Source organism: Macrosteles quadrilineatus, unplaced genomic scaffold (genome assembly GCF_028750875.1).
Source record: "Macrosteles quadrilineatus isolate MER2022 unplaced genomic scaffold, UCM_ALF_1.0 Scaffold_2__2_contigs__length_208266976, whole genome shotgun sequence".
Lineage (NCBI taxonomy): Eukaryota > Metazoa > Arthropoda > Insecta > Hemiptera > Cicadellidae > Macrosteles > Macrosteles quadrilineatus.
The window spans coordinates 26,379,319-26,402,074 of NW_026542595.1; the positions used below are offsets into that span (position 1 = coordinate 26,379,319).

Sequence of the window (22,756 nt, forward strand, 5' to 3'; positions counted from 1 at the left end):
ATACATGTTTATACCTCCCATTAACTTTTTCGCAAACTCAAGTCTACACACATGATCCTGCCGAACTAGACTTTTTCCTTTGTCAAAGGCCTAGAATGTATTTTTTTTACACTTTTGTTCGCTTTATTTCTACAGTATATAATTTTAGCGAATTTCCCATATAGGGAATAAGCTATTACCGTAGTACTCATGGTAAGACCTGGATGCGGAACCGATTTTTTTTTCGTTTTGAGGTCCCTAGAGGCCAAAAATACCATTCGTTCAAATTCATATATATATATATATATATATATATATATATTTATATATATATATATTTATATATATATATATGTGTCCGTTAGCACGATAACTCGAGCAAAAATGATCCGATTTTGATGAAATTTGGTACAAACGTGTAAACCTACGTTTATTCGAACGAGTTCGCGATCCAGCATGATCGGACCATGGGAACGGGGGTTTATGAGGGGTTTTATGGGGTAAAAATAGGTTTTTCCCATTTTTGACTCAAAAAACATAAAATTTTGCAATTTCTTTCCATTTTGTAGAGCTTAAAAAAACAAATAATTTAGTATATTGAAGCGTTCTTATGCGCCTAATGGTTACGGAGAAAATTTAAAAAAATTATAAATTTAAAATTCCCATGTTATTCTTATGGAGAATAAGTAAACTGTTGTAGTTTGCTTGTTTATGAACATATTTTGATCAAATTTGGAAAATGTTTTTATTTCTTACTAACTATTAACATTAAAAAAAAAAACAGTTTTACCCTCCCTGATGCAGCAAACCTTAGTACTTTTTAAACTAATTCTATTTAAATCGGGAATAAATGTTATATTTTTAAGTAGACATTTCAGTGTAAATCCAATCAGTCAAATGGAAATTCGCTTAGTCTGCAGGTTTGCTGCGGCGGGGTATTTGTTTTGTTATCGAGATAGCAATGTTTGCTGTATTATTTTTAAGTAAACAAAAAATACAATGTACTTATCTACCAGTATGTAATAAATGGGAAATAAAATATTATTTCATTTCATATTTAATTGAATTAAGAAAGCTCGCTACAGAACCAAATCTAAAATCTCATCTCATAGTACTGAACAAATTTAATAGTCTCACTGCATGGCTGCATACAGGTGGCAGGCGCTAAGCTTCCCAACGCCAACTACGAAGAAAGGAATAAGAACATGAAAGTAAACATAACCCCTATCCTAACCTGGGTAAGGGTAAGTTTAAATAAGTTATAGGTTATGGTTAGTTGTTGAAATATCACTAAATTGATTTTGGAATAAAAATGGCATCAGAACAAGGCAGACTGTGTTCGCTTTTAATTAGAGAACATTTTGGGGAAGTTGTTGAAAAAGTGAGCAATACTCTGCATTGGGGTCCCAAAACATTGCCGTTGATAGTTTCTTCCTCTCAACTTCCATTATCAAAGGTAAGTTATTCTAAGCCTAAGGTAGCTTAAAAATTTAGGTTTCTCAAGCAATAGGTTACAAAATACGCAGAGGATACGCGTCCGGTAACAGGACGTGGATTAGGCGTCCGGCAGTTAGGTACTGTCATAACCTAACCTAACCAACCAAACTTGCTGATAATGAAAAAAATCTAATGAAGGTTCAATTCTCTTCATAACTTAAAATTATAAATGCAAAAAATTCTAACAAAAGATGTACAGTTAAGAAGAAATTACATTCAAAGCAAAATCTATGACAAAAAGTTAAAGATACCGATTAGTTTCGAACCAGGGACCTCTTGGATATCAGCCGAGCACTCTATCCACTACACCACGAACAACGCTGGCCGAACATCGTATCGTTGTGGTAATGGCGTTCCGGGACCCCACAACCCGGTGACGTCACTACCGGACGCCTAATCCACGTCTGGTTACCGATGCGTATCCTCTGTGTACAAAATAGGCCTAAACCTACTTATCCTTAAACCGTGTTTACACAAGGCCAGTAGGCAGGCAGTTTAGTGACAAGCTGATGATCGATAAGTTAGTCGGATGTTTAGAGGCTGCACTTTAGCCTACTTTAGGTCCTGTACACTCATTCAAATGAAAATATCGATTAGTCGATTGTTTCCCTACCTAACTAACCAAATGATATATCGAATGAAAAACTCGATTAATCAATATATCGATCGATATTTTCATTCCAATGAGTGTAGGACCTAAAGTAAAGTGCAGCCGTTTTTGAAACATTGATATGTTTTTGTTGCATCAATATTTGGGCCAAGTAACTTAAGTCATTGAAATATCGATGAGTTCCATAACTGAATAGGCCTAAGATAGTAGGTATTAGTTTTTATGAAAATGTAGAAGTTGGTCTATACAGTATGTAACTATTCTACTGAAAGGCTGATAAAAAATCGAATCCAAAAACATTGTAAACATGAATAAACTTAGACAAGTGTAGAGTGAGTGAGATAAGTAGCTATCCAAGTAAGTTGTAAGTTGTAACCTACGGGTAGACTTTCATTAGCAAGACTCCAAAAAACCGAAAGAAAATATTGTGATATATTAAATTAAATAATCCATATAGGCTATCAAAAATATAGGCCTAGCTAAATGCAGGGGGGATTTAGGGCGACTTGAAAACAAGTGCAGTTTCCTTACCTCCAAAAAGTCATGAAGTTTAAAACACTAGCTAAGAAAAAAATTATCTATTTGGCCTTGAAATAAAAAAAATGGTATTTAATTATTCAACAGCTACAATACAGACTTGCGTCTAATTAAATTGCAGCATTTTTGACACTATTGCATTATGTTCAGTAGCAAACAAGGTTTTAAGTTACGATAATAACAGTTTTTTTTATATATTTTTACTACAGGTAAAACAAGCTTTGGCAGTGTTGATAAAGTATGGATTTGTTACTTATGAAAGAGGAAAATTACCCACAGTAGCTGAGTACACTCTGAAACTAACCAAGGTTACACTCATGGTAAGGTACCCAAGGTAAGTTGTAGTCTAATTCAGCTGTTTTCTGGCTTTAAGTTTAATGTTTACATGAGAAGGTGGTTGTGATGTGTTAGGTGGAAGGTTTGGAAACATTCGGCAAAGGAAAAGGGTTTAGGGGTTGTGGAATACTTAAAGCCTTGTCCTCACCCAGCAGCTTTGTTACCAAACAGTTTAGGAACCTCTGGACCATCGCTTACAACACCTTCCTGAGGTCTGAGAAGGTAAACAGGAGCAGTGGTCAACCAATTACTTCCGCGTCCCTTATTTTTTAGAAGGAGAGGCAACTCTGTCACAATAGATAGATGAATAGATCCCAAGTATTCCACCTGTGTAACAATCATTAGCTGTATTTAAGATATATGTATAGAAGAAGATGAAATATATATAAGAGATCTTATATCTCTTTAAATAAATGTGAAATTCCAATCAACGCACAGGCCAAACCATAGCACCTAGAAGCATGATATTTTGCATAGCCTCCATATTCCTCTCATAGCATAGGCAGGCAATAAGAAGCGATTTTACAAAATTCCCAATCGGCCCCGCCCCACAAAAGGTCAAAGTTAGCATGGAGTTCGTATAGGAAGAATAATATGTTGTGGCATTTTAGTTTTATCAACTTCTTATACATGTGATTATGTTCAGTAAAAGGCCAGCTGACCATATGAGCATATTAAAATAATCCCCACATGTCAACAACAATACAATAATAAAAATTTGAAAATGTAAACATTCCAAGAAAAACATTCTGGTTCAAGAAGTGCAACTTTTCTCTCTTGTAATATCGTTTCTTTGTGTAACATAATTCATTTCTCTCTCCTTTTATTTTGACTTATTTCATTTACCTTTTCCTTTTGTGTTCATTAAATAAACCCTTTTTAATTTCACTCTAAATTCTGTGTACCTACTGTGAGAACATTTGGACATTAATGAAACATATTATCTTCTCAACTAGAGCCAACATTCGACCAGATCTTCTTTCAAGACCTTAACGTCATGAAGTGGTAACATAACTATAGTTCAGAATTAAAAATTATACCAAAAGTCCAATATTTTCTGTTGTCAAAATTAAATTAATAACCCATATACAGTCCACTTTATTATTTCTACAATAACCTTTTGATTACGCTACATCTTTGGTCCGTTCACGTCAGATTGTTGATTAACCAATTGATTGAACTAATTATTTGGACTTTTGGTGAAGATTAAAGACGAACATAACCTCATAAACTCTCAATATTGTCGTTCACGCATATTTTGTACTCCCCCTCTACCTCTATCTCTCTCACTCTCTCGATCACATTAGCCTAATAGGCATACTCTAATGTCTGAAAGACTCTGTGACATTATAGTCATTTTGTAAACATTATACCAATCCTTCAGTGTTTATATTTTTTGTTGATTGGTTCCGAGTTAAGGCCCACAAACTGTTTAATTGAACTAGCCTAATTCATTTTGTTTTATGTAACGAAGTGAAATAACTTTTGTGTCTTGTGTATTTTGACTGTATTTGTGTTCAATGATGGCTCCTGTGAACCTAGCCCCGATTAAGGTTTGTACTTATAAAAGACTAACCAAACAATTCAAAGTTAGGCTTGGAAAAATTCAAGAAAATATAGATTCTATTAATGAAAGTGCTAAAGCAAACAACCTATCCTCTGTGCAAATAAAATCACTTCATAACTATTTAGATGAAATCAGGAAAAAGCGAGACGACTTTGAACTAAATTTCAGGCGCGTTTTAGAACATTGTTCTGACGAAGAACTCGATGGCATTATTCTAAATGATGATGAAAACACTATTGGCGAATTATGTATACATCTTTGTAGTACTATAGAGTCACTAATCCCTATTGACGAACCTCAATCTCCCCCTCAAGAAATGGTGAATGATTCCAACTGTACTGCTTTCATGCAACCTGTTCGCCTACCGCAACTTGACTTGAAAACCTTCTCGGGAAACTCAGCCGAGTGGATTAATTTCATCAATCTTTTTGATAGCGCTGTACACCTCAACACATCTCTGTCTCCAGTATCAAAATTTCAATACCTACTAAGCTGTCTAATTGAAGAACCTCTAAATTTAATTAAAAACTTAAACATCAGTGCATCTAACTACCAAATCGCATACAATTTGTTGCGCGATCGATACCACAATCACAGACGCTTAACTTCTTTACATTTAAATGCCATATTGGATCTTCCCATTGCTACATCTGAAAATACAAAATAAATACGTGAATTTCTAAATCATTTCCTGGAACATACACAATCACTTATTGCTTTAGAAAGTGACATCACTACCAATGACAATCCTTTGCTGTCAGCTCATTTGCTCCGTAGACTTGATAGAAATTTACGGCAAAAACTTGAACATTACCGCTCATTTAAATCATGTGAAACTCATTCGTTACCATCTGTGGACGAAATCATTAAATTTCTCAATGAAGAATGCTCAAACAGTGAAGATGCCAACCTACACTCTTCAACTTTTTGTCACAAGGCTGATTCAAAGCCTGCCCTCACATCTAGTAAAAATTACTCCAAACCAAGCACCCGCTATACTGCACTTGTAAGCTCAGATGATCACTCCACTTCTGTAAAGACATTTCCATCATGCTTTGCCTGTCAACAAACCAATCACAAAATCTACATGTGTAAGGTTTTTGCTAAGAAATCTCCAAACGAGCGTTACAAACTTGTTAAGGAGCAAAATAAATGTATTTCATGTCTTGGCAATCACACACTCAAAGATTGTCGCTCAACAGGCACATGTCTTAAGTGTAAACAAAAACACCACACCTTGTACATTTCGAAAATGTTGTAAAGTCGGTGCAGCCTCCTCCTATAGCCAAACCCTCAAAACCTTCAACTGCTACACCTTCTGTAGTCGCTTCTGCTCAACCAGAAATGTCGCTCTCGATTTCTCAGCCTGCAACTACGGTTCTGCTAGGCACCGCTCTCATTAAAATTACTGCTACTAATGGAATCTCTCATGTCTTTCGATGTCTGCTCGACAGTGGAAGTCAACTCAACTTCATGACAGAGAGGGCAGCACAGCTATTAAACGTCTCTCGTCACCGCTCTACTCACACAATCGTGGGAATATCTGCATCGCAATCCTCGACAAAGGGACATGCACTCCTAGAACTATCCACACTAGGCAGTGAAGTAATTGCTTCAAATCAACCTTTCCATATTCTAGATAGAATTTCCGCTCCTTTGCCTCGTACTCAACTCGCTTTTGAAGTTTACGAACTGGTAAAACCTTTTGTCCTCGCAGATCCGACCTTTCATATTCCTCAGAATATTGACATTCTCATAGGAGGTGCTTTGTTTCCAGAACTTCTTACTCATCAATCCTACCCATTGGGCTCAAACCTTCCATTTGTTATTGGAACACAATTGGGATTTGTGTTAATGGGCAATGCACCAACTTTTTCTAATTCTTCTCCCACCTCATGCCATTCGTCTCTACTATCCACTACAGACGAGCTACATAATACTCTACTTCGCTTTTGGCAACAAGAAGAGGTACCGCAGTGCAATCTTATCTCTGAAGATGATCGTCTCGCTGAAGATCACTTCAAATCAACTCACTCCCGCTCTCCAGATGGAACATATGTTGTTCAACTCCCTTTCAAGGACCAACATCAACCTCTGGGCACTTCAAAATCTGCTGCTGAACATAGACTTCAATCAATTGAACGAAAGTTTGAATCCAACTCTAATTTCAAAGAATTGATCCCCTCTCACTCCTGGCGCTACGTTCCCTCAACGGACAACCCCACTGATTGTGCGTCACGTGGTTTGCTTCCCGCTCAACTCATTGATCATCCTCTAAGGTGGAATGGCCCTCCATGGTTAATTCTTTCAGATGATCATTGGCCATCTAATCGCTTCGTTCCCATAAACTTGCAAGACACTCAAGAACGTAAAACTACTCCTCTAAATGTCCTAGTTTCAACCCAACCTCCAGAATGGGATCTTCTCTCCAAGTACTCATCGTGGTCCAAACTACTTAGAGTAACAAGCTATGTCTTGCGGTTTATCCACAATACACGTAGTTCTGACCGAAGACATGGGCATCTCACCGTCTCTGAACTTAAGAACTCAGAGCGTACGATCATCAAGTGTGTACAAGCTACATGTTTTACGAACGAATTGACTCTACTTCACAAAAACAAACCCAGTACCTCTAATCTTCAACGTTTAGACCCTTTTCTGGATGCTTCCGGCATAATTCGTGTGGGAGGCCGGCTTAAGAAGCTATCGCTGAAATTCAACGTCAAACACCCAATAGTACTTCCAAAGAAGCACCATATCGTTGATCTTCTCATAGATTTTGTCCACACTACTCACTTACATTCCGGACCACAACTGACCCAAGCAATCCTTTGCCAAAACTATTGGATTCTTTCGGCTCGTCGAGTCATACGGACACGTATTCATAAATGTGTAAAATGTTTCAAAGTGAAACCAAAGAACAAGAACATCACTCCACTCATGGGAGATCTTCATACCGCAAGAGTAACTCCAGCTCGACCATTCTCTACCAGTGGCGTTGACTATTGTGCCCCTTTTGACATGAAAGTTGTCAATCTTCGCGGAATGCGTCATATCAAAACCTACATCTGTGTTTTTGTTTGTTTTGTGACAAAGGCAGTGCACTTAGAAGTTGTAGAAGATTTAAAAACTGAGGGATTCATCGCTGCACTCACACGATTCATCTCCCGAAGAGGATTCTGTAAAGATATCTATTCCGACTGTGGCACGAACTTCGTAGGCGCTGATTCTGCACTGCGTCGAACAATCAAAAACACCCTGAGCACCAAAGAATCTGAAGAACACCTGTTGCATTTCACTTCATCCAGGAAAATAAATTTCCACTTCAATCCTCCTGCTTCGCCCCATCAAGGTGGTCTGTGGGAAGCAGCAGTGAAAAGTGTCAAATACCATCTGCGCCGTGTCATGGGTGAACACATTCTTACTCTCCTAGAATTCATGACTCTGACTACACAAATAGAGGCAATCCTCAATTCCCGTCCTTTGACACCATTATCTAACGACCCTAATGACTGTTCAGCACTCACTCCAGGACATTTCCTCATAGGATCTCCGCTGGCATCAATTCCAGAAGAAGACCATGCTGATATTCCACTAACTCGGCTCAAAAGATGGCATCTAGTACAAGCTCTCCACCAAAGGATTTGGAAGCGCTGGCAATTTGAGTACCTTCATACACTCCAGCAACGATCCAAGTGGACTCATAAGACAGAGAACATAAAAGTTGGAGATTTAGTCTTGATCCACTCTTCATCGCCTACTTTGTCCTGGCCCCTTGCCCGTGTCACACAGTTGCATCCTGGCACAGATGGACAAGTCAGGGTTGTTGATCTGAAGACTCAACACGGTTACCTTACTAGACCAGTTGTTAAAGTGTTCCCTCTCCCTCAAAACTAAGCCATACAACTTAGAAAGACCTGTAAATAGCTGTAAATAATATTCAGAATATTATTCAGTGCTCCATTTTTTACACAATTTGGTGTTCATTGTTATAAAACTATCGTTTTATGGAGGTCGGTATGTTCAGTAAAAGGCCAGCTGACCATATGAGCATATTAAAATAATCCCCACATGTCAACAACAATACAATAATAAAAATTTGAAAATGTAAACATTCCAAGAAAAACATTCTGGTTCAAGAAGTGCAACTTTTCTCTCTTGTAATATCGTTTCTTTGTGTAACATAATTCATTTCTCTCTCCTTTTATTTTGACTTATTTCATTTACCTTTTCCTTTTGTGTTCATTAAATAAACCCTTTTTAATTTCACTCTAAATTCTGTGTACCTACTGTGAGAACATTTGGACATTAATGAAACATATTATCTTCTCAACTAGAGCCAACATTCGACCAGATCTTCTTTCAAGACCTTAACGTCATGAAGTGGTAACATAACTATAGTTCAGAATTAAAAATTATACCAAAAGTCCAATATTTTCTGTTGTCAAAATTAAATTAATAACCCATATACAGTCCACTTTATTATTTCTACAATAACCTTTTGATTACGCTACAGATTATCTAAGTGATAGGTAATACCGCAACCCCTAGGTGAAGTAATGTGAAAAACAATTCCAGACTCGTGCCTAGCACCCTAGGACAAAAAAAAAATACATGTGATTTAGTGTTGAAGAAAGTAGAGTAGAACTTAGATTTTTATTGCATTTTAATTTTTAAGAGCTTATTATATAGTTCTGTTAATATTTTTGTAGTTGTTTAAACTGCTTCATAGTATGGACACTGAGGTTTTAAATGTTAATGGCGAGTTGGTTCCACACAATATCATTCACATCAGAGGAGATGGTGAAATCTATTTACTTCGCTCTCATTCATATTTCACCTTACACACAATACCCACACTAACTGTGCACGAAGCAATTCTTGAACATGTTGTGAGGAACTGGGACTGCTTCTCAATCTTATACGACAATGACAGGAATAATTATCTTAATTCCCGAGAATACTTCTATAAAATGTCTAAGCCGTTTACCTTTGGTGGGTTGTGTGAGCTGGTTGCGGCTTTACAACTATTCAGTATTCACATATGTTTTTGAGGTTTATCGGAATTGTGAATTATATGTCAAGTTTGGTGATGAACGTAATCCCGTGGAAAGACTCAGATTTAGACAATCCCTGTCTAGCTGGCACTTCGACGTTTTAGAGCCACAAAAAGAGCCTGTTTCTCTCAATTGTCAGCCGATCCCGGAGTCTCAACAAAATACATCAAGGCGTAAACTGTGTAGCAGGTGCACAGACAAACAAAGGATAAAGCAGGTGAAGAATGCAAGCAAAAAGTATGAGCAAACTCATCCTGAAAGTCATTCGTCAAAGATTTAATGGATGGTGAAAAATCTATCAGCAATCACATATAATCCGAAAATAGACTCTGAAGGATATAGCTCGGTGGTGATAGGTACCAATGAATACACAAACTATAAAGAAGAACAGGTCCTATGGAAAATATTCTAACAGTATTTTTAAATTTGGCGCGCGAAATATCTGTAGTTCTGCACTGAACCACCATTCAGCGCTGATGTCAGGTTTAGCACGCGGTGAAGTGCGAGAGAGAGCGACATACACTGTTTTCGTCCCCTCCCTCTCTCTCTCTCTCGTGGCCTGGCCCATAGGGGACGAAAACAGTGTATGTCGATCTCTCTCGCACTTCACCGCGTGCTAAACCTGACATCAGCGCTGAATGGTGGTTCAGTGCAGAACTACAGATATTTCGCGCGCCAAATTTAAAAATACTGTTAGAATATTTTCCATAGGACCTGTTCTTCTTTATAGTTTGTGTATTCATTGTAGGTACCATGACGTTCAAATGTAAGGCCTTAAAATGGAAAGAAGAAACACCGGGCATGTGCTGCAACTGCAACGGTGGTTAAGTGCAGCTACTACCTTTGCAACACCTACCTGAACCTTTATGCAGTCTGGTCATGAGCAACCACCCTGAGCGTGTACACACTTTATGGACCGAGTGAGACATTATAATAGCTGCTTTAATATGACATCGTTTGGAGCAAAACAGGTTGTAGCTGAATTGTTGACTGAAGGTTGTTGGCACTTAAACACTAATTTATTAAAAAATTCGACTAATTTGAGTGTTTCCGTAGCGAAGCACGGGTATTCTGCTAGTGAGATATTAATGAGGTGTTCCTTGAAAGAGTGATAAATAAATGGAGTATTATAGAGTCTTGTTATTTTTATTTTTTTCAGGTATATTCTTCTCATTAAGGAACATGTGGATGAAGAATCCAGTTTCTTATTGGAAGAATTGTTACAATGTGGATTTGATACAGCAACAAATGTTATTCTTAGAGTGTCAAAAAGAGTCACTGAAGGTAAGTCTTCAAGTATACTCTTTAACCACATCCTGAATCAATAAATCCTGTAAGGATGTGATAAATCCCCTTAAGCTGGGTTTTCCTAGACGCGGAGTCGGCCAGCGGAGAGCGGACAACGGAGAGCGGACTCAGCTTGTCTTAGGTAATTTAATGTTACTGTTTTCCTAGCAGCGGAGCGGAATGCCATGTTAATTTCAATTCCGCTCTCCGTTGTCCGCTCTCCGCTGGCCGACTCCGCGTCTAGGAAAACCCAGCTTTAGGCTTTCATAACTCAGGCTATTTAACCAAACAACAACTTACAGTGGTAAATCAGTGATTCAGTTGCTAGCACAACACACTGAAAATCCATGGCAGCAAAAAAGTGATGTTCTGAGCTTGTATCCTTGTGTCTGTCTCTATGTTTCATCACCATAACAGTTCACCTCTTGTTTTGCTGAATACAGTACACACACTGGTCAAAAGGACAGGGAGTTTAAAAGAGGCTGCCAACATCTTATTAATGGGATTAAATGTAATCAATGTGTTTGAAATAAATTTCAATGTAAACTGTGTGTTTGTTTGATTACAGAGGGTCGTCAGATGGAGTTTGATTTGCCTCATTTGACAGACAAGTTCCACATGCTGGTTCAGATGCAGTACCTTATGCGCTGTCCTCACCCTACTGATCCTGATGCAGCCGCTATTGGTAGGCCTATACTCGCCTTTGTAAAATCCACAGTTGTAAAAGCTAAAATCCACTCATTCACAGAATAATCAGTTATTTTCTTGAACTAATAAGCCTGGTGTTGAGAAGATTGGAACATAATTCTGTTTTCAAAAAAGTTTTCTAATTTTAAATAGGTGTATATCTCTATTCAATAAATTGATTAATGAACACAGTAGGCCTACTGGTCAATAATTTAGCTCAGACTTGCTTTGAAAATTAAATGTTACCCTCTAAAACAAAAATCTTCACTTTTCATAAGCTGTACAATGTTATTTTATGTTGGTAGTAACAATAACCTTTGTTGGATGTTATTTGTGACAGAGGTGCCAGTGCTGGGGGTTACAGAAGCTGAACTGTTCCTTCCTCCAGACCTCAACATCAAATATCTCTCTCTACGAAACCAAGGCATGGTTGCTGATGACCCTGGAGACCTGGGTATCTACTGGCGTATCAACTATGACAGGTTTCATCAAGACATCAGGTAAAATAAATACTATAAAAATTACTTCTACTTCTACTGTTAATATAAAATAATTTACGATTTTATTATAGGCTGATTGTAAAATTGAGTGTGTATATTCAATCATTCAGAATAAATGTGAGAATTAGAGAATTTGTGTGATGGTAAATGGAAAGCAGCCTACCTTGGAGCTAGAAGTCACTATTCCAAAAGGCAAGGGGTAAGATGCTTATTTCTGGGTCTCAATTTCAGGAACCTGGGCTACATAGTCTAAAGTTTAGCATTGTTTAAAAACATAATCCAGAAGCCCTAGGCCTTATGTATAAACATGAGATGAATCAATACATCTATCTATAACAAAGTTTTATTGTACAACATTTAGCAATGAATACAGATAGTTACAAGACAAATAAATCTAAATTTACAGATATTACAAATAGGCAAGCATGTTTCTTTAAAACCTTTTTTCTCAGCTCGTGTGCATCGCAGCATACTGAAAATCTACGCATACTGTTGGAAAGATATTTTCCTGTAGATGTGCAGAATACCTTTATAAATTAAAATAGGCTCAAAAATAAGCACAAAAAATGAATTTGAAAACTTAAATAAATAACATGGGAGTTATTGGTTGCCATGATGGTGACGAAATAATAACAAAATATAAACAGAAAATCAAAACAAATTCCTATCACATGTTTTATTTACAGTGTGGGGTTAATACTGTACATTACATAGTGTAAGAAACGACCATGTGGCCCTAACTTTGCCTGAATAAATAAAGAATTTTTCATTTAATTTATTTTTTTTTTCATTTCATTTAAATATTTTTGGTTGAGTTTTCGACCACTGGACGACCTCTAGTTATTATTTAATCAATACCTACGTTACATGGAAAGTTTGTCCCCCATAAGGCTTTTTTGTTTAAAATCCACCCGCACATATTATACATCAAAACATGTGTCTTGGTGTGCTGATTTATAAACTAGCTTTAGATTTTCGATTCAAGCCATTAAACCCGAATGGCAAAAAGCGCATGTTTTCATTTGTTTGTTTACATTTCAAATTTAAAGGTCAGAACAGTGTTTTAACAAACAAAGTTAGAAAACAAAAATATATTTCATGTAAAGATAATTTCTCAAAACGCCTTTAACACGTTCGCTGCGCGCCATCAAATGGCAGACGTAGCCCCAGTGCGGCGCAGCCCGCAGCATCGAACAAACCCGATTGCCGGGTGATTGGCTCTCATATTTCGGTATGACGAATAGCAAATAACGTGCGGTGATGTCCTGCTTTATAACAAGAGTCGAAGTAGTTCGCTAAACACTCACAGACAGCAGCACTGCTTGGAACGTAGCCGGTCCCATTGTATTGCCAATTGGAGGGAGAAAGACAGGACAACAAGTTGATTTTTAAGTTTGCCAGACGGGGATTTTATGGGGAAATTTTACTACCAAGCTACAACACAACATAATGCTGGGTTTTCCTAGGCGTGTAGTCGGCCAGCGGAGAGAGGAACGCGGAGAGCGGACTCAGCTTGTCTTAGGCAATTTAATGTTACTGTTTTCCTAGAAGCGGAGCGGAATGCCATGTTAATTTCAATTCCGCTCTCCGCTGTCCGCTCTCCGCTGGCCGACTCCGCGCCTAGGAAAACCCAGCTTAAAGCAAGTCACACGCTAACGTGGTATAGGTCCGCCTTCGACCGACGCCAGAGCAAAAACGAAGATATACGAAAGGCTTTGCCGAGCGTATCCGATCGGTTACGACAGCACCTGAACAACGCTCGGCCCGTATCCGATCGGATACGTCCGCAGTGAACGTGTTAACTTGTTTTTAATTTTTCATTTAGGCCGTTTCCTACCTTTGTGCCATATGCAATGGACAAAAAAATCACGGAAAAAATTTACGAAAATAACAATAGAACATCCAAAGCCTCCATCCCCCATGGACTAACCATCTAAATGCATCGGTACCGCAGGGATCTTAAATTTGTTATGTAAGATAAAGATTGTAAACAATGTAAATGTAATCCTAACTAACTTAGTACTGTATTCAAAAAGAATTTATAAACAGGGAATTTTGGCTAAGATTTGTAATTTTTGTTATAACTTACTTTATATTTATCACCTTACTAACTGAATGGATTCATTTAGCCATATTATAAGAAGAAAGTTCAATGTTATTTTCATGTGAAATCGCACAGGTAGATATCTACCCATTACATTACCCAACTTGGGGGCAAGTGCAAGTATTATTTAAAAAGCAACAAATATCAGACACAAAAACCATGAAACGCTAGATTGTACTCTCTATTTTCTATATTACAATAAAAAATGGATAACCAATCATGGACAAACCCAAACATTTCCAAGTAATACGTGGTGGGTGTAAAATAAACGTACAACATGTATTTTTTAATGTCATTGATTCCTAATTAAATAACTTTTAACCCTTAGTCTTCTAATTTAAATCTGGTTAAAAAACTGTTCAGTCTATTTACAATTTTTAATTCTTTTGTCCAGGGATGACTTGATTGTGGCAGCCGTTGAGAGGAGGTTTGATGCCAACGCAGCACAACTGATGAATGAGTTGCTGAGACTCACCTACCTCCGTACAGATGCCTGGGCACCGCAGTCTAATGCTGTACCAGTCGTTGAAGTGAAAGACTCCATCTCCAAACTCACCAAAAATGCATATCTGGCTCAATACCTGGACCAGTACTTAAAAATACTCGGTAAGCTTTCACACAAGTAACTGTAAACTGGCGAATCAGTGAAGCAAAACTTTCTGTTTAATGTTGGTAGGTATATATTTTACCAAGTTTTTTGTTACTATTGGTTTTTAGTTTCATACATAATCATCAGCTATTTTTTTTTTAGAATCAACTCTAACTTACTTGTAAAAAAGTTAGTTGGAGTTGACTCAGGGTTGCCACCAGCTATGAAAACCTTGAAAAGCTTGAATTATGCATGAATTCTTGTGACCTTGAAAAAAGGCATGGATTATGCATGGATTTCTCTAATGGACCATGAATTTTCAAAATCAGGAACAATTATTCAACCAGTACCATTACATTTTCCAAATAACAAATATTTCATATTTAAAAACAGTTCATAGAAGCGAACACCATGAAAATACTGTGTGGAGATGATTATTTAACATGTTCCACGATCAGAAACAATTGCTTTAGCTTAGTTCGTTCCAAGTCATCCAAAGCTGCTGAAGTCAGCTGAGACTTCCTGAGGACTGTATATGGTTCGAAAAATCATTAGTAGGCCAACCCCTGCGTATGAAAAAGGGGAATGGGGACTTAAATCACAAAAACATAAGTTTTAGACCATGCACGGAATTGGAGCGGGGAGCGGAATAGAACCAAATTTCCAACTCTGACGCCTGATTTTTTTAGCTTTTTGGATAAAATCATCATATCTTATTACGTTGTGGAATAAGATAAACCAGAATGCACATTTTATGACAATTATGTAGGGGGATAAAACAGGACTTTTTTGGTTGGGTGAGTGGGATTTTTGTTCTATTCCGGTGGAAAGACTGAATTAGACCTAGACTTAATATATTTTACAATTCTTCTCCAATATCTCATATAGAATAGCTAGACCTGTATTGTTTTCAACTTGTTTTCAATGTTTATAAATCACTCTAAAAAAGTTGTGTCTTCTACATTACATTAAGTAGCCTATGAAAGGTTATTGAAAAGTAACACACAAAGAATCTGCCTCTTTAATGTCAGTTTATGAAATCAGCAAAACTAAATTGTGTTGAAATTGTATAAGCGCATCAACCATGAATTTGTTTAAATCTACCAATGAAAACAATGAATTCTGCATGAATTTGATCATCCGACTATGGTGGCAACCCTGTGACTGTATTCGAACTGTATTCGACTTGGAATCGACAGAGTTGACAGATTTGGTGAGTTATTTACTCTTTAAAAAATAATAGCTGTGTATAAATATATAAAAAAATCTTTAAATTGGTCTTCATAAACTATGAAATTTAAATTAGCCTACATATTTAAGTCACATTTTGATTGAAGCTGAACACTTTTCCTGGTTTGCCTATTGATTATTTAGATCCCTCTCTGGCAATGGATTTGCCACCACTACTTTTGGGTGGATTAGGTTAGATTAGTTTATACGAGTATATTTTGGTCCCCTAATCTATGCGGGCTGGACTAAATTATTTACTCCTGATATCTCTACCAAGCTGCCAACCATAATTTCATCATTTAATTAATTCAAAAAGGTTTTTATTTGGTCTGATTAAGGGAAAAAAACTTACTTTACGCTATAAAGCCCTTGAGTTATTTACTAGACTTTTCAGTACAGTAACCATTTAAAACTAGCTTTTACAAACAGTTTGCGTTGTTGCAGAAGAATCAACTGGGTTTGTTACCAAAGTGGAGAGCAGCAGTGGCATGATGGAAGTAAACATGTCAAAGGCTATAGAGATTCTAACATGCAATGCTATTGACAACAATGTTGACCAGAGGTTTGGGGCGAAAGCTGCTAGAATCTTTAGGTAATACCATTACTAGTAATGAGTTATGTTAGAATTTAACTAAGATTAAAAAGGTTTGGATTACCTGTTGCGTCAATTGATCCTGTTGACAATTAGCAACATGATCAATTTTGACGCAACGGGTAATCTAAACGTTTTTTAATCTTGCTATATCTTGATCCAGAGGCTTCCATCATGGAATTTTATTACAGTTGAGGATGAGTTTTTATTTAATTAGTAAATAGAAATAGATTATACTGTAAATATAACTTTATTGTCACAATAAATATATTACATTACCAGTGTTCCAGCACAGATAGGTAAATAGGTGAAATAGATTATTATTCTTATAACTGAATAAATAAATCAAATAGGTCCAGACATAATAAAAATATTCACTTTAACACATTGTTTGTTTACTTTACCGTTACGCGTTGCTTTACTTTACAGCACAGTAACGGATCAATGAAGTTCAAGGATTGAGAGAAAAGAAGTAAAATTGTAATACTTCAATCACCAGTTTATCAGCTGATAACGACCAATTCAATAGGTGATCCCTTGTCTTCCGCTGGAGACACACACATTCTTCCCTTAACGTAGAAATTGAACTAAACGTTTGCTAACCAACAGTTGCAGAAAGGTTTTTTGAAAATGTCAGATAGTTAGTTCTAGTGAAATTGACGACACAGAAGTAAGGGCTTTATTACAGTCTTTTACTAACTCGACAGTGAACAGCTGAGAGGTCTAGCCTGTCTTTGTCTTACTAGTGTGTTCGACTGATCTAGAAATTTCTTCATAACATTTATTTTTTACTAGTTGCTCTACCCGTGCTTCGCTACGGGGTGAGAATACAGAAAAGAATAATTCGGTTTTACTTTAAGATACTATAATATACTATAAGAAACAGTTACAACACACTTACCAGGAAACATATAGGCAAAGGCTCAATCATGCTTATTGATTATTCAAATGAAGATCTCTCAATGTATTACAATACTATCATTTTATATAGTGTATAGCATTTAAAATATATATGCTAAAGTATAATTCATTAACCACATGGCACCGAAACAATTCTCCTTGTAAACAAATTAAATTAAATAGCAGAACAGCATTTCTGACAACAGCTGGAGTTTCATAACAATGTTTGTTTCCCATGTTAATCTTATGGAGAAATATGAAACTGTAAAGGGCCCCAGGGCCTCATTCTTTAATTATTTAGCTAAAAATAAAGTTTCCTGCACAACTTCACGTTACGCTCTTTCCAATGACACCAAAATCATGTCAATCGGTTCAGTAGTTTCGGAGGAGTAATTGTCACAAAAAACTTGCTTGCGTATTAAATAAGTATAGATTGTTGATTAGGGGACATTCTTTTAATATTGTTTATTCAATACTAGCTGTACCCGCGGGCTTCGCCCCGTTTAACTTCATAAATATTCGCATGGCTCATTCACGTCCTGGTTGAAGTTCAATATGTAAAAATACTCATGTAAGTAAGTAGGCCTAATAAATTCATATGTGAAAATGAGTCTGTTATGTATTTATTAATTAAAATCCATTAAAAATTGCACTGTTCTGGGTAACTTGACAACCTCAGGGTCCTCGGTGTCGAGTTAGTGAGGTTTTACTGTTATCAGTTTCTCTCGTCTCAAGGTCACATTAAGCCAACCTATAACCTTCTCAGAACTAATGTATTAGCCTATTGACCAATATGCCTGAATGGTGTATTGCTGTTTTAGACTAGTGAGAGCCAAGAAGTACATGGAGCAAGACCAGATCCAACAACTTGCCATGATCCCTGACAAGGAGGCCAAGCAACTTACATACAAACTGCTGCAGGAGAACTTCCTTCAGATGCAGGAGTTGAGGAAGCCCACAGTCAGTACTGGACCTAACAAGACCTACTTTCTCTTCCATGTTGACCTGCCCCAGGTAACTTTTTTCATTTTTACTTCACGGTTAACATATGTCATTGCCCTGTTTTTTTGTTTTTTTTTTATTTTATATAGTTTGACTATCTATTTATTTTTCAAGGGAAACTCATTTCAATTAATCAAATATTTGTCATTTTTAAGTTAAATTCTTTGCTATTGGCTTTTATAGCAGTGTTCCATAGATAAGTTAAGCGTCACAAACATTGTTTATGGCGAAGGCTCTGGGACTGACCAAATCGGATTGTACTGGATCGAGATTGGTAACATTGTTTTTGGCAGATTCTAAGATTTCTCCTGATGTCTGTTTCTAGACGCTTTTCATTTTAGTTCCGATCATATTGTAGCAGACAGTTGACGTGCGTATTTGTAAGCAAATTGGTTAACACATTGATGACTGATGTGCTTTATTACGTTTATTGTTGTTTTTAGTGATAAAATAAAAAGTAGTGAAATACGTGGTGCATTATTTGAAGATTTAAGTGATGTTGAAGGGCTGGTTGATAATCCTGAAGAAGTATGTAGTGACATTGATGTAAATTATTCTTCGGATTCCTAGTTACGGTTAGGCTATGCATTATTAGCTATAGCTAAATGTGCAAAATCTGTTTTTCACCCAAAACTTACTTATTTGCCATTTTACTTCCTTGTATGATTATATTTTTGGATCCTCATAAAATTTTAAAAAGTGGCTATTTTAAAATATTTGTAGACCTATAAAATTATATAATTGTTTTTTTACAGCGTTTTTATTTTTATGAAATTATACTGCATTTTTTGAAAATTCAAATATTTTGGCGATCCTAAAGGTTCTGATCCCTAGAAATTCTGATTAATGGGATCTGTGGGGGGTGTGTATAAAATAGAACGATTTTTGGCTAAACAAGTATTATTATTTTAGGTTGCCAGAATGGTTCTTGATACTTGTTACAAAGCAATGGCTAACAGTTTGACTCGTCGTAGTCATGAGAAGAATGAAAATATCAGATTAATAGAAAAAAAGGAACGTATTGAAGCAATAGCAGATTCTATGCGGGAGCAGGGTACAGATGAGCAACAGATTCAAGAATTGGTGAGTTTTATCTTTTGATTACTTAGTTTGCCTTATGTTCTAAGGACACATAACAACCATTACCTAAATACTACATTCAAATGTAAAGGATCAGTGTAGGCCCACGACTAAGTGGCAGCTTTTAATTTTAAGGTCTGTCAGCTATTTGTAATGTTTAAACAACCTTAGTCCTCCAAATTTTCTGTAATTTTTATTAGGGAAGCCTCAAACCCTCTAGTAATCAGAGTATTCAGTACCCCACAGACGGACTACAGTAACTGTGCTCTCCTAGAAACCTTTCTGGCTCCATTCTGTGAGGCAACAGTCAATTACAAACATTCTGCGGATACAGGATCATATTTTGGGTGTTTTAAATCTCTGTTGCTAAAGCATGCCTGAGGGAATTGTATTTGGTTAATTTTGGCTAAATGTATTACTTATGACCTTTGTCATTGTCTTTCACTTGGCCAATTGCCATAATGTGTTTTACAGCTGGATAAATTATTTTGATTTTTTAAATTATAACTCTCTTATTTTTAGTTATTTATTAAATACCTCATGTAGCATTACCAATGTAGGCCTATCAAAATTTAAAAATAAAATAAAATTTACTTTATTTTACACTGAAATGTGCATAATAGTGTCCAAAATTCTGAACCTAACCTAATAAAACTTTTAAAATATCATAATGGCTGAAAGGGGTTACAAAAAACACAACCTCTCAGAGAAGTTTTGAATAGTGGCTTTTAAGTCCATAGGCCTTGGGAACATAACTGATTTTGGTTCTTGTCCTGTAAACACTTATTTTCCACACTAGTAACATAACATACTATTGTTTACAATGTTTACAGGTTGATGACTGGCTCACTCCTCCTGAACGCTCTCTATTGGAGTCTGTAGAAGCAATGATCAGGAAGATGAACCTTGCTGAGCTGCAGATAGATGACACTGTCTTCCTTCTGCAACTCTTCACCTACTATCAGAGTGCAATCATCCGCATAAAGGCCAAGTAGCCTTATCCTATAGTCTGCTGTGCAAACAAATACTGTACTGTATTCTCTGTGATTATGTAAATATAATTATTTTGTTAATTTATAAATGTTCTGTATTTATTTGCCTTGTTGGTTGGAGATGTTGCTTAAAGTTAAATTGGACCTAATGCTCCTTAATTCCTTTTCTTAAGGACTAAAACCAAACCAGTATGCTTGCTTTGTTGTGTGATTTAAAACTCCCTTTTAGAGATTTTCTAAAATTGTAAGTTATCTGGTTAACTCAATTGTAGTAAGTGAGCTACCAATAAAAAATATACCTTACATTTAAACAAAATTTACCTATTGGAACCCCATTGAATTTAAACATATCACATACTCTCTGAACAAGTGTTTAAAGATTATATGTCTGTAAACAATAAATATTCTTTAACTTAATTTTGAGCTTAAATTTTTATGGTTTTGTTTTATTTTGAAAACTGAGTTTATTATAATAAACTTTGCTGATTAGACACATTAACAATAAACTTAAATTTATGATCTAAATAATAAGTAACTTAGATTAATAAAGTTGTCCATACAAATGATTTTACATGATCCTTTTAACACTTTGATGACTATTTCATTTTATAATTTTGATGGAAGATTTTTTTTCTAATTCGACCAAAAATTTGTAATAGTCCCTCTTGCACTGATCATTGTGCCGATTACTGATATAGAATTTAGATTAAATTTACTAAAGCTCACTTTAGTAGAAATAATTAAAACTTGGGAAATGAGTGGATATTCTACTATACATGAAGAGGTTATTTTTTTACAAACTATAGATTTTCTTAATGGATTGAATTAAATTCCTAGACACCCATATAAAAGAAGTTATTAAAAAATAAAATACAAAAATTGTAATTGCAGGTTAGTAAAATTGTAAGTTTTATGCTAAGAACAGAAATGGCGTTTTGTGATATTTACTATAAATGTTGACAATATTAATTGCATTTAGTATTTGTGAAATTATGTTTTGATTTTAAACTTAAAACTTTGAAAACCCCTATGTTCATAGAGTCGTGTACTTGTTTCCATTTTAAGTGTGTTAAGGCAGTATGGCATAGTTCTTTTTTTGAACTTTTACCCTTTAATGTTTTTATTGTCCATAATAGATGGTTGTATCTATCAACAGTCGTTTATATCAATTTCACAGACAGATGATTAGTCTCGCAAGGGTGCCAAGGTCTGCTATATATAACTGATGAAATGACCCACTCTCCACACTCTTTGTTGATCCAGGTTTATTTCCAAACTCCAGACTTATTCTCAGCTTCTCAGAATTTGGTGTAAACAACTCCTGTATGCATCTTGATAAGCTACAATTGCCGGCTAAAACTACATTTATGATGGATGTGTTATCATTTTAATTGTAATCCTTTTTTAATTTTTATCCAAGATATAGATTTGGTTAACATCAGTTTAAATAAATGTGCAAGAAGTTTTAATGTTTTACTAATTGGTCACCAAGCAGAATGTCAAACAGTGATTTTTTTAATATTTTAGACACAAAATTAAATAGCTTAAATCTAAATGTGTTATTTTGCTTTCCAGAACATACACATTCTTTAGGTGTATTAACACAGTTAAATTTAATGTCAATGCATGAAGTATGGTACTTTTTATATGAACATTAAAATATTAAAGCTATGAACAATTTTATTTATGTTATTTTTTAACATTTCACGATGTTTTATTAGATAGATTAATAGGATTTTGATTGCTAGTACATTTTTTATTCTGTTACAGTGTTTATTGATTTTGGTGGTCATTGTACTGTACATTGCTTGGCTGGATCTACTAGTCAGTAGTCTCGTAGCAATATTTGTGGGTGGCAAGTACACTGTACAGATATAACTGGTTGTATATCAGCCAGCCTGAGAGCTGTAGGTTGTCCGGTTGCTATGTCTGCCAGAAGCTATTCCTAGACCCCTGAACCAGTACTCTTATGGTTCTGGTAACCGGATCACTTGTGTATTTTTGGCCAACTGGTTGGGCTCACTACACACTTTTGGCAGCCTGTGCGCTTTGGTTCTGTTTGCTTTGAAACATGTTTCTCAACCTGTTTCACTTAGCTATTAATATAAAATATTACAGTTATAGTTTTTGTACGTAAAAGACTAGTCTAAGACAAATTTTATAGTTTATGTGTAATTAATCTCTTAATTACCTCATCAACCATTATACGA

General features: G+C 35.9%; 1 protein-coding gene across 1 annotated transcript; it reads left to right on the plus strand.

The window, feature by feature from the left end:
* Positions 1–1,218: 1,218 nt before the first annotated feature.
* On the plus strand, positions 1,219–20,620 carry LOC128988044 (DNA-directed RNA polymerase III subunit RPC3). The gene is made up of 10 exons (XM_054409227.1): positions 1,219–1,435; positions 2,833–2,957; positions 10,743–10,867; positions 11,439–11,555; positions 11,898–12,057; positions 14,556–14,767; positions 16,425–16,572; positions 18,294–18,486; positions 19,387–19,557; positions 20,388–20,620. The coding sequence occupies exons 1-10, from the start codon at positions 1,292–1,294 to the stop codon at positions 20,547–20,549; spliced, it is 1,557 nt and encodes a 518-aa protein (XP_054265202.1). The 5' UTR covers positions 1,219–1,291; the 3' UTR covers positions 20,550–20,620.
* The last annotated feature ends 2,136 nt before the right edge of the window (positions 20,621–22,756 follow it).

Coding starts and splice junctions, on each gene's coding strand:
- LOC128988044 (XM_054409227.1), top strand. CDS start 1,292: ATGGCATCAGAACAAGGCAGACTGTGTTCGCTTTTAATTAGAGAACAT. Junction 1,436..2,832: donor CTCAACTTCCATTATCAAAG/GTAAGTTATTCT, acceptor TTTTTACTACAG/GTAAAACAAGCTTTGGCAGT. Junction 16,573..18,293: donor AAAGCTGCTAGAATCTTTAG/GTAATACCATTA, acceptor TTGCTGTTTTAG/ACTAGTGAGAGCCAAGAAGT.